The following is a 12,603-nucleotide window of genomic DNA, read 5'->3' as shown; positions in this document are numbered from 1 at the left end:
TGCCGTTCTAAGCAAATTTGTATGTGCCATCTCTAATTTTCAAAATAAACTTCTATTTTGTGTATTTCTTTCGCTCGCGGAGCGATGAGGGGTGGCTAATATTTTCCATGCTAGATGTGTTATTCTCACGATGAGTGTTTATTCACTTGTCATTGCACGAGAGTAAGGCAAAGGCATTAGGGATGCCCAGTCCTGAAATGCAAAAGAATGAATTTAGTTTATGTTGCCAAATAATAAATTCCTTGGAAAGTGTTGGTATGGAGGGCACCGGTGGATACGGTTAGCCATGGAAAGTGAAAGTATGGTGGAAAAAGGAATAAACTTTATTTTCTGTTTGGGAACCGCCTATGATATATCTAAGCATGGAAAGTATTGGGAACTCTAAGTCATTTTTGTTGGTAGGATGGATACACCTCCCAAAATGTTTTTATCTCTAAGTTTTTTGCTTTGAGCTTTGGCACCTCTACAAATCCCTACTTCCCTCTGTGAAGGGCCTTTATTTTACTTTATGCAATTTTTATTTTTGAATTTGAGTCTCCATCTTCCCTCATAAAAGCACCAACTAGGAGGCAATATGATCGTACTTAAGTATTGGGTGTAGCTAATAATCGAGTGTGTTTCATGAATTGATCAACGTTTGAGCATGATGGGCTAGGGATAACTTATTTTAGCATTGATATTTTTAGAAGACATGGTTGCTTGTTGATATGCTTGAGTATTTAAATTATCATGTCAAAACTAGACTATTGCTTTGAACAACTCAAATTCCAAATGCCCATGCTATAAAGAAAAGAAATATGATATGACATGTTAGGCGGCATTCCACATCAAAAATTCTGTTTTTATCACTTACCTACTCCAGGACGAGCAGGAGTTAAGCTTGGGGATGCTGATACGTCTCCAACGTATCTGTAATTTTTTATTGTTCCATGCTGTTATATTATCAATCTTGGATGTTTTTAATCATTTTATATCATTTTTTGGTACTAACCTATTGATATAGTGCTAAGTGCCAGTTGCTGTTTTTTCCATGTTTTTTACATCGCAGAAAATCAATATCAGACGGAGTCCAAATGCCTAAAACTTTACATAGAATTTTTATGGGCCAGAAGGAACATAACGGGCACTGGCTGCGCCTAGGGGGTGCCCCGAGGGGGGAACAACCCACCAGGGCGTGCCAGGAGGCCCGGGCGCGCCCTGCTAGGTTATGCCCACCTCGGGTGCCCCCCGGACTGCCTCTTTGCTCTATAAATACCCCAATATTCCAGAAACCCTAGGGGAGTCGTCAAAATATTCATCCAGCCGCCGCAGAGTCCATAACCACCAGATCCAATCTAGACACCATCTCGGATGGGGTTCACCACCTCCATTGGTGCCTCTCCGATGATGGATGAGTAGTTCTTTGTAGACCTTCGGGTCTGTAGTTAGTAGCTAGATGGCTTCATCTCTCTCTTGATTCTCAATACAATGGTCCCTTGGAGATCCATATGATGTAACTCTTTTGCGGTGTGTTTGTTGGGATCAACGAACTTTTAGTTTATGATCAGATCTATCTTTTTATATCCATGTAAGTATTTGAGTTTCTTTGATCTCTTATATGCATGATCTCTTATAGCCTCGTATTTCTTCTCCGATATTTGGGTTTTGTTTGGCCAACTTGATCTATTTATCTTGCAATGGGAAGAGGTGCTTTGTAGTGGGTTCGATCTTACGGTGCTTGATCCAGTGATAGAAAGGGAAACGACACGTATGTATCGTTGATACTAAGGATAAAATGATGGGTTCTATCTCTACATAGATAGAACTTGTATACATCATGTCATCGTTCTTATTGCATTACTTTGTTTCTCCATGAACTTAATACACTAGATGCATGCTGGATAGCGGTCGATGTGTGGAGAGTAGTAGATGCAGGCAGGAGTCGGTCTACTAATCTTGGACGTGATACCTATATAATGATCATTGCCTGGATATCGTCATGAGTATTTGAAGTTCTATCAATTGCCCAACAGTAATTTGTTCACCCACTGCTTTGCTATTTTTTTCTCGAGAGAAGCCACTAGTGAAACCTACGGCCCCCATGTCATTCTTCTCATATTATTTGCCTTTGCGATCTACACTTATTTGCATTTATTTTCAGATCTATTAATCCAAAAACCGAAAAATACTTTACTGCACTTTATTTTATTTGCGATCTATTTATCCAATCTATTACAACCTTTTCACCGTCATGCACCAATTTCTGGCACCTTACCCAAAAGGGATTGACAACCCCTTTAACATGTCGGGTTGTGAGATTTTGTTATCTGTGTGCAGAGGCTGTTTATGTCGTGTTGATTGGTTCTCATACTGGTTCGATAACCTTGGTTTCATATCCGAGGGAAATACCTACCGCCGCTGTGTTGCATCATCCCTTCCTCTTTGGGGAAATACCAACATAGCTGCAAGCGACATCAGATAACGTCGAAGCAAGGATCTTCGTGCCGCTGAGATGGTTGGCCGGTAGCTCGTTGGTGCCACCAACCAGGACTAAAGGTCAATTTTAGCAACCCAAAGGGCAGGAAGCAGAGACCTTTGGTCCCGGTTGGTGGCACTAGCCGGGACTAAAGGGTGGCATTGGTCCCGGTTGGTGGCTCAAACCGAGACGAAAGGGTGGCATTGGTCCTGGTTCGAGCCACCAACCAGGACCAAAGGCTTGTGCTTGTCACAGCCGCGGTGCGTTGGATGTTTAGTCCCACCTCGCCAAGCGAAGGGCGCTCGGGCCTGTTTATAAGCCCCATCATGGCTGCAACGTCGAGTCCTCTCTAAAGCAGGCATGTGGGCCTAACCGACCTCTGTCTGCCCTGTGGGCCCTACTTGCACAACGGGCCTGCGTCCTGGCCCAACTAGTAGTTGGATTTCTAGTCTTATGCAACGTTGTGGCTTAGTTTGTCGGCATTTCTTTTTTTGTTATTTTAGTTTTCTATTAAAGATTTTATTTTAGTTGATTCTTTTTAGTTCATTCTTTTTAACAAATAAATACTTTGATAATTTTAGTCAATATTATTTTGATTCTTTTTAGTTCATTCTTTTTAGTTAATGTTTTAGTTGATTCTTTTTAGTTAATATTTCAGTTGATTCTTTTTAGTTCATTATTTTTAACAAATAAATACTTTGATAATTTTAGTTAATATTATTTTGATTCTTTTTAGTTAATGTTTTAGTTGATTTTTTTAGTTCATTCTTTTTAGTTAATATTTTACTTGATTCTTTTTAGTTCATTCTTTTTAACAAATTAATACTTCGATCATTTTAGCTAATATTATTTTGATTCTTTTTAGTAGATTCTTTTTGCCATTGAAGAATATTATATTTAATTGATTCTTTTTAGTTCATTCTTATTGCTATTAGAGTTTTATAAAAGCTTTTTAGTTCATTCTTTGAGCTAAATGACCCTAAAACTGAAAATCACAACAAATGAACTCTGGAAGTTGGCATGGTATCATCATTTCACCCACATAGCATGTGCTAAAAAGTTGAGAGGGTTACGACAAAAGCTGGATGCACTTTGTGTACAAAATGGAGAATCTCTTTCAAAGTATCAGGGTTCCAGACAAAAACTGATATGTTACAAAGGGATTTCATTTTTTGAACTTATTTTAACTCCAGACTTTTTCTGTGTTCAAAATGCACCATTCAAAGCCACATCATCAATTTTCAACCCTTTTTGACTTCATTTGTATTTTTCATGCATTTACTGATTTTTTAGCTAAATGACCCTGAAATTGAAAAACACTAAAAATGAACTCTAAAAAGGTTGAAAGTTGCCATGGTATCATCATTTCACCCACATAGCATGTGCTAAAAGGTTGAAAGGGTTACGGAAAAAGCTGGATGCACTTCCTGTACAAAATGGAATCTCTTTCGAAGTATCAGGGTTTCGGACGAAAACTCATCTATTACAAAGGGACTTCATTTTTTGAACTTATTTTAACCCCAGACTTTTTGTGTGTTCAAAATGCACCATTCAAAGCCACATCATCAATTTTCAACCATTCAAAGCCACATCACTTATTTTCAGCCCTCCACTCCCACGATGTCTCTTTTCCCTAAAAGAACTATGTGGCGCTTTGGCTCATCGTATGATGTATTCGCTTCCTTATATTTTCTTTTTCTCGGTTTGGTAGGCATGTCCTTCACATAGAAAACCTGTGCCACATCGTTGGTTCGTCTGTGTACCCAAGATTGTTCAGATCCACTGTTGTCATTCAGTACTGTGGGTTTACCTGTACCACGCCTCCTGACTGATTGACCCATTTGCATCAATACAAAGGGATGTTAAAATCATGTCCATAGACAAGTTCCCATATGTCCACTATGTAACCACAATATGTGTCCTTTCCCCTCTTGGTTGTTGCATCAAAGCGGACACCACTGTTTTGGTTGGTGCTCTTTTGATCTTGGGCGATCGTGTGAAATGTACTCCCATTTATCTTGTACCCTTTGTAAGTCAATATAGTCAAAGATGGTCCCATGGCCAACGAGTACAGCTCATCTACAATAGTGGTGTTACCCATGAGATGTGTTTGCAACCAACTGCGGAAAGTCCTGATGTGTTCACATGTAACCCAGTCGTCACACTACTCCGGGTGTTTGGAGCGTAGAATATTCTTGTGTGCATTGACATACGGGGTCACCAAGGTAGAATTCTGTAGAACTATGTAGTGTGCTTGAGACCAAGAATGCCCGTCCCTACATATTATTGAGTCCACTCCTAGCGTGCCTCTTCCAGTCAGTCTCCCCTCATACCGCGATTGAGGGAGACCAATCAGCTTAAGGTCAGGAATGAAGTCAACACAAAATCCAATGACCACCTCTGTTTGATGGCCTGTGGAGATGCTTCCTTCGGGCCTAGCACGGTTACGAACATATTTCTTTAAGACTCCCATGAACCTCTCAAAGGGGAACATATTGTGTGGAAATACAGGGCCTAGAATGGCAATCTCGTCGACTAGATGAACTAGGACATGCGTCATGATATTGAAGAAGGATGGTGGGAACACCAGCTCGAAACTGACAATACATTGCACCAAATCATTCTTTAAGCTTGGTAGGATTTCTGGATCGATTACCTTCTGAGAGATTGCATTGAGGAATGCGCATAACTTCACAATGGCTAATCGAATGTTTTTTGGTAGAAGCCTCCTCAATGCAACCGGAAGCAGTTGCGTCATAATCACGTGGCAGTCATGAGACTTTAGGTTCTGGAACTTTTTCTCTAGGATATTTATTATTCCCTTTATATTGGATGAGAAGCCAGACGAGACCTTCATACTGATCAAGCATTCAAAGAAGATTTCCTTCTCTTCTTTGGTAAGAGCGTAGCTGGCAGGACCTTCGTCATACTGCTTTGGATGCATGCCGTCTTTTTCGTGCACACGTTGCTAGTCCTCCTGTGCCTCCGGTGTATCTTTTGTCTTCCCATACACGCCCAAGAATCCTAGCAGGTTCATGCAACGATTATTCATCACATGCATCACATCGATTGCAGAGCGGACCTATAGGTCTTTCCAATAGGGTAGGTCCCAAAATATAGATTTCTTCTTCCACATGGGTGTGCGTCCCTCAGCGTCATTTGGAACAGATAGTCCGCCAGGACCCTTTCCAAAGATTACTTGTAAATCATTGATCATATCAAGTATGTGATCACTAGTACGGAGTGCGGGCTTTTTCCGATGATCTCCCTCACCTTTGAAATGCCTGCCTTTCTTTCGACATTGATGGTTGGTCGGAAGAAACCAACGATGCCCCAGGTACACATTCTTCATGCATTTGTCCAAATATATACTTTCGGTGTCATCTAAACAGTGCGTGCATGCATGATATCCCTTGTTTGTCTGTCCTGAAAGGTTACTGAGAGCAGGCCAATCATTGATGGTTACAAACAGCAACACATGTAGGTCAAATTCCTCCTGGTTGTCCTCATCCCACACACGTAAACCTTTTCCATTCCATAGCTGTAAAAGTTCTTCAACTAATGGCCTTAGGTACACATCAATGTCGTTGTAGGTTGCTTAGGGCCTTGGATGAGCACTGGCATCATAATGAACTTCCGCTTCATGCACAACCAAGGAGGAAGGTTATAGTTACATAGAGTCACGGGCCAGGTGCTATGATTGCTACTCTACTCCCCAAAAGGATTAATGACATCTACGCTTAAATCAAACCATACGTTCCTTGCGTCACCTGCAAAGTCCCCCCACCTTCTCTTGATTTTTATTCACTTCGACCCGTCAGCGGGTGCTCTCAACTTCCCGTCTTTCTTACGGTCCTCTTTGTGCCATCACATCAACTTGGCATGCTCTTCGTTTCTGAACAGATGTTTCAACTGTGGTATTATAGGAGCATACCACATCACCTTGGCAGGAACCCTCTTCCTGGGGCGCTCGCCCTCAACATCACTAGGGTCATCTCATCTGATCTTATGCCGCAATGCACCACATACCGGGCATGCATTCAAATCCTCATACGCACCATGGTAGAGGATGCAGTCATTAGGGCATGCATGTATCTTCTGCGCCTCCAATCCTAGAGGGCATAGAACCTTCTTTGCTTCGTACATACCGGCGGGCAATTCGTTATCCTTTGGAAGCTTCTTCTTCATTATTTTCAGTAGCTTCCCAAATCCGTTGTCAGATACACCATTGTATGCCTTCCATTGTAGCAATTCCAGTGTGCTATCGAGCTTTGTGTTGTCATCTTCGCAATTTGGGTACAACCCTTTTTTGTGATCCTCTAACATGCGATCGAACTTCAACTTCTCCCTTTCACTTTGGAATTCTCTCTTTGCATCGACAATGACCCAGTGAAGATCATCATTGGGCACATTGTCTGGTTCCTCTTGATCTTCAGCTTCCCCCGTTTTAGCATCACCGTATTCAGGGGGGATAGTTGTCATCATCCTCTTCTTCTTCATTGTCTTCCATCATAACCCCTCTTTCTTTGTGCTTGGTCCAAATATTATAGTGTGGTATGAAACCCAAGAAAGTGGACATGAAGGGTTTTCAAGTCAGAGTAATCCTTCATATTCCCACATATAGTACATGGATAATACATAAAACCATTCTGCTTGTTTGCCTCAGCCACTTGAGAAAATCATGCAGGCCCTTAATGTACTCAGAGGTGCGTCGGTCACCGTACGTTCATTGCAGGTTCATCTGCATGCATTATATAATTAAGTGTATCAAAAACCATTACAGAACATGATGAATAGAGAAGTGACCAAATTAATAGAAGTTCATCATCACATTAAAACCAAAGTACAGTAGTGATCAAATGTTTTACTGAAAAAATAAATACATAAAGTTCATACGTAGTTCTCATTGAACAACATATAGCTCTCTAGAGCATCTAATTAAAACATACATTGAAACTACGTAAAACATTTAAATGCAACAACAAATGCGATCATAATCGCAACTAAGGTAACAATTGATCCAACGGCATAATGATACCAAGCCTCAGTATGAATGGCATATTTTCTAATCTTCCTAATCTTCAAGCGCATTGCATCCATCTTGATCTTGTGATCATCGACGACATCGGCAACATGCAAATCCAATTCCATCTTCTCCTCCTCAATTCTTTTCATTTTTTTCTTCAAGTAATTGTTTTTTCAACTAAATTTAACCTCTCGACAAGAGGGTCGGTTGAAATTTCTGGTTCACATACCTCCTAGATAAAAACATCTATGTCACGTTGTTAAATAATTGTCATAAACACCAAATGAAACAAATAGTTATAAAAAATAATATACCAGACCCGAATCATAGACAGGACGAGGGCCGACGGGGGCGGATACCAAAACCATGGCACTATATAATAACAAACAATAATAAAAGTAAGAAAATTATACAAGTATCTATCTAAATCATACAAGTAAGCATTTTTTTCTTTTACAAAGAAGATAAGAACAAGAGGCTCACCAGGGTGGTGCCGGCAATGAGATCGGCGCGGGCGATCGATGGCAGTTAGGACGGGTACGGGACAGGACGGACCGCCAAACCTAGACAAATCTTGAGGGAAATGAAGCTTTGAGGTCGAGTTTGGAGAGGAGAAAGCTTAAGTGTGGCTCGGCCATTTCATCGAACACCTCATGTGCATAGGAGGTGAGAGCTAGAGCAACACATACATGTACACGCCGGCCCTCCAAAAAACAGAGGAGTGAGTGGGCAAGGGCAGGGGTATATATAGGCATATCTTTAATCCCGATTGGTAGCTAGAACCGGGACAGAAGACTGAGCTTTGGTCCCGGTTGGTGTCCCGGTTCCAACCACCAACCGGGACTAAAGGTGCTGGGCCAGGAGCGAGGCCCATTGGTCCGGGTTCGTGTCTGAAACCTGGACCAAAGGGGTCAGACAAACTGGGACCAATGGCCCCTGAGGCCCGGCCGGCGCCTTGGCCTCACGTAACGGGACTGATGCACCCTTTGGTCCCAGTTCGTAAGTGAACCGGGATTAATGCCCTTATCCTGGCCTCAACCAAAGTTCTGGTTTTTACTAGTGAAGTAATAGCTAAAGAATTGTATAGCGGGGAGCCTTCTCTATCTATGTTTTCCTTACGGAAACACTAACACCCACACGTGTGTGCGTTTGCATCTCGCCCACATGTGTGGATCTGTGTCCGTTTATGGATGCATGAATCTTGGCATGTTTGTGGTGCCATGTAGGACTGGGCTGGTGTGTGGGCATTCACCCGGTCGTCCACACGTCTGTTTCACCACACGGAGGGGCCGGTGTGTGGGCGTTTAGCAGTTCGCCCACACGTCAGTTTTCACTCACGCACAAGGGCTGGTGTGTGGGCATTTGTCATCTCGCCCACACGCCCGTCTTCTCTCCCACACCCAAGCTGCCAGTTGCCATGCGTTTTGCAGTGTACATGACAACTGCCTTAGTGTGCTTATAAGCAGATGGCAACTCTCTTTTTTTTACCCGAACATGTCAGTTGACATGTGTTTTGCAGGGTACACGGCAACTGACCTAGTGTCCTTGTAAGCAGATGGCAACTCTCTCTTTTAGCTGAACATGTTGTTTTGTCGTGTCTCTTTGTAGTGCTACACGGTAACTGCCTAGTGTTAGTAGATGGCAACTCCAAAAGTTTTCAAATCATGACAACTGTAGTAAATCAGACCATACATGGCAACTGCTTAGTGTTAGTAGGTGGCAACCTCTAAAGTTTTCAAATTATGGCAACTATAGTAAACCAGACCTACATGGCAACAACTGCAGTTGTCCAAAACGACATTTAGCACTTGACCTGAGATGACAATTGCAGTTGAGAAACCATGACAACTTTAGTTGTCCAACGTGACAACTGTACTTCAGCGACATGGCAACTGCAGTTAAACGTACATTGAAAAGGGTCCGGACCATGGCAACTGCGGGGACGCATGGTAACTGTCACGCGGGGCGTGCGGGACCGTGAGGTAGGTGGCTGAGAGAGGTCGTGCGGGCGTTATGCATTTTGCCCACACGTAGGCATGTGAGAGAGACCGCAAGGAAAAAAAGAGGCGTGTGGGCGCTAGTTGTTTTGCCCACACAGGCGTGTGGGCTGGTCCTCTTAGACACCACACAAAACGTGTGGGCAGCAGACCCCTTAACGGACACACGTGTGGCAGTTATCGTCGTCCTTTTCTTACTAGCCCGTGCAATGGCATGGGTTGATGATTAGTTGTGTTAATACGATTAACATTTTTATGGCGGTCTATTATAACTAAATTGATATTACATTGATTGTACACTTAACATGCCACATTATATTTTTACAGAATGCACTACTCTAGTGTGAGTAGCGAGAGATGATACACGATGAGTAACAAATCATAATGCATAGTAGAAAAAGAAGAGTACAACATAGCAATCTGCAGTATATATATGTGGTAGTTTCAGGTCTTAATTCCAGCCCTTGTTCATCAGCTCCAAAGCTGACTTGACGAGGGAACAGACGCTGGTGTCGCGGCGGCTGAGCCCGACGCTGCCAGAGAAGACGTTGAAGCACTCCAGCTGAGAGGTGGTCATGGCCACGCGCCTCAGCTCGCTCTCCATGCCGAGCTCCACGAACAGGGCCACGTAGCGTGCGTCCGACTGCATCAATGAAATGGCAAGCTCTATGGTGTACCGTCGTGCCCGGGGCACGTCCATGGACGGGCGGCTGTACTCCCGCAGCACCTGCACCAGGGACCTCGCCAGCACCGTGTCCACCACGCGCGCTGCGTCGAGGCTCCCCCGGAGCTCCCCGGGCTCCATGAACCGGAGCATCTGCACCGCGAGCCCGATGAAGATGTTGAGGATCTTGCCCTTCTCCACCGTGATGGACCTCAGCACCTTGGCGGCACTGACGGTAACCCGTCTCAGAGGGAGCTGCCACTCGTCGCCGGAGTAGGAGCAGAGGTTGTGCATGATCCTGGCGGCACCGACGACGACGAGGGGGTCATTCAGCGCATCAACGAGCAGCCCGATCCCTCCGCCAAGAGCCATTATGATCGCCGCGCAGTTCTTCTTGTTCTCGAGGGCCAGAATTGCGAGCGCCTCGCCGGCCTCCACCCGGACAGCGTCCGCCTGTTGACACTCCTTCGCAAACGCCCCCGGCAAGAACGTGGTGACCAGCACGCTCACCACGTCCCCCGTCCCGCCGATGATCTCCCTGGTCTCCTCGTCCATCGCGAGGCTCGTGAGTATCTCGATGGCCAGCTGGTGCAGCTCCGACTGGACCTTCTTGTCGTGCCTCTGCAGGATCTCCCTGACGTTGCTCACAGTGAAGACGATTTCGGTGAGCTCCCGTCGGAGCAGCTTCCCGGTGTCCCCCGTTGCGCCGGCCAGCCTCTTGACCACGCGGAGCGACTTCTTGACCGCCTTGAGCCTCATGTCCCTCGGCGTGGTCGACGCCAGCGCATGGTCGATGCTGGAGTAGGAGATGATCTTTTCGAGGAGGCCCCTGGTCTTGCCAATCTTGTCGCAGTTGTCGTGGTCGTGCGCCAGCTTATTGAGGATGGAGAGGCCGAGGATGTTGAGCTCGTCGAGATCGGCGTAAAGCAGCGACGCGACGGACTCGATGGCGCCTGGAATGCCGGTGATGCGGAGCGCGACGAGCTTCCTCCCGGTGAGCATGGACACGACGACGGCCGCCGAGCGCCGGACATCGCGCTCCGAGGAGTCCTTCCAGCTGAGCATCTCGATGAGGCGCTCGATGGTGGGCGCGGAGACGCCGATCCTGCGGAGCGTGGCTTCGGCGAAGCGGTCGGACTCGGCGAGCGCGACGAGGATGCCGGCGCCAAGGCTCTGCTCGTCGTGCGAGCCCGCAGTGATGAGGTCGTCGGCGTAGGAGACGAGGCACATGTGGAGGCCATCCAAGATGCTGCCGTTGAGGCAGCGCGAGTAGGAGTCGTAGAAGAAGCGGCGTACGGCGACCTGGCCGTAGGCACCGGCGAGATTGCAGTCGTCGGCGACGCACTGGAGGAGGCGGCGGTGGCCCACCTTCCACTCCCATAGCGCCTTCTCGACAAGGAACAGCAGCGCCTCGGCGAGCGCGAGGCCGTAGAAGATGTTGAGCGCTGCGGCACGGTTGGAGCGGGCGTCCTCGGTGCCGCCGTAGTGCTGGTGGATGAGGCGGACGAGGGAGAGGGAGACGCACGCCGTCGCCGAGAGCAGCTGCATCCAGAAGAAGGCGGGGACGGCGGCGCGGGTGGCGGAGCGGGCCTGGCTGGCCTGGTGGTGCTGCCACTCCAGCTCGTGGCTGCGGCCCAGGATGCGGGTGCCCTCGATGAGGAGCAGGCCCGTGATGCACCAGAAGTCGGTGCGGTCCAGCGTGATGGCGAAGCCGCCCAGCAGCACGACCGTGGCCCAGACGAAGGCCAGCGTGCCCAGCCCGGTCGCCGCCTTCTCGAGCACGGCCAGCTGCAGGGCCAGCACGGTGAGGCAGTGCTCCGGCGACGGCGGCGCGTCGCCATCAGCCTCGGCCTCGGCGGTGCTGCCGTAGCGGGTGGTGCGCGGGTACGGCGTGGCCTTCTGCGGCTCGAACAGCGTGGGCAGCTGGTCGGGGATCTTGACGCGGATGCTCGGGGCGGCCAAGGTAGCGCGACGATCCATTGGTTCCAAAGTGCTGTTGCTTCACTATGTAGTATGCGTGTGGTGATGATTGCATGCACTGGTCGAGTGTGATGTGTGGCGTCTAGGCGCTACCTCGGTACTACTATTTGTAGGCGGGCGCAGAATGCATGCATGTGAGGAACCGAGGATGATCGGAGGCATTTTGAACGTGGTGGTTCCTTGCTTGCGTGCATGAGGGTGAGTGTCCGTTTGGAGAGATTCTGAGATGGACGCTCTCCTCCTTTTTTCTTGTTACAAGAGAATATTGCTGTTAAAGGCGGCAGCAGCAGCAGGGAGGGGGCGTGCCTAATGGCCTCTGATTTTTTGTTTCCGGTTCTGCCATTGCCCATTGGCATACATAGTAATCGTAGTAGCAGAAGAGATAAAGCTCTCTGGAACCTAGCAAAAAAAAAAAGGCCCCCATAGCTGGCGAACGTTCGCCAGCTGTAACACCCAAAAATTTTAACCATGTTTTTATTAT

At 46.6% G+C, this 12,603-nt stretch overlaps 1 protein-coding gene across 1 annotated transcript; it reads right to left on the bottom strand.

Moving 5' to 3' along the window:
- Nucleotides 1-9,790: 9,790 nt before the first annotated feature.
- On the bottom strand, nucleotides 9,791-12,122 carry LOC119283954. Its single transcript, XM_037563290.1, has one exon. It carries the CDS (start codon nucleotides 12,120-12,122, stop codon nucleotides 9,930-9,932), a length of 2,193 nt encoding a protein of 730 aa, XP_037419187.1. The 3' UTR covers nucleotides 9,791-9,929.
- Between the last annotated feature and the right edge of the window lie 481 nt (nucleotides 12,123-12,603).

The sequence above is a fragment of the Triticum dicoccoides genome, chromosome 4A (genome assembly GCF_002162155.2).
Source record: "Triticum dicoccoides isolate Atlit2015 ecotype Zavitan chromosome 4A, WEW_v2.0, whole genome shotgun sequence".
Classification (NCBI taxonomy): Eukaryota; Viridiplantae; Streptophyta; class Magnoliopsida; order Poales; family Poaceae; genus Triticum; species Triticum dicoccoides.
The sequence above is the reverse complement of the archived record's forward strand: the minus strand, read 5'-3'. Positions and strand labels throughout refer to the sequence as shown.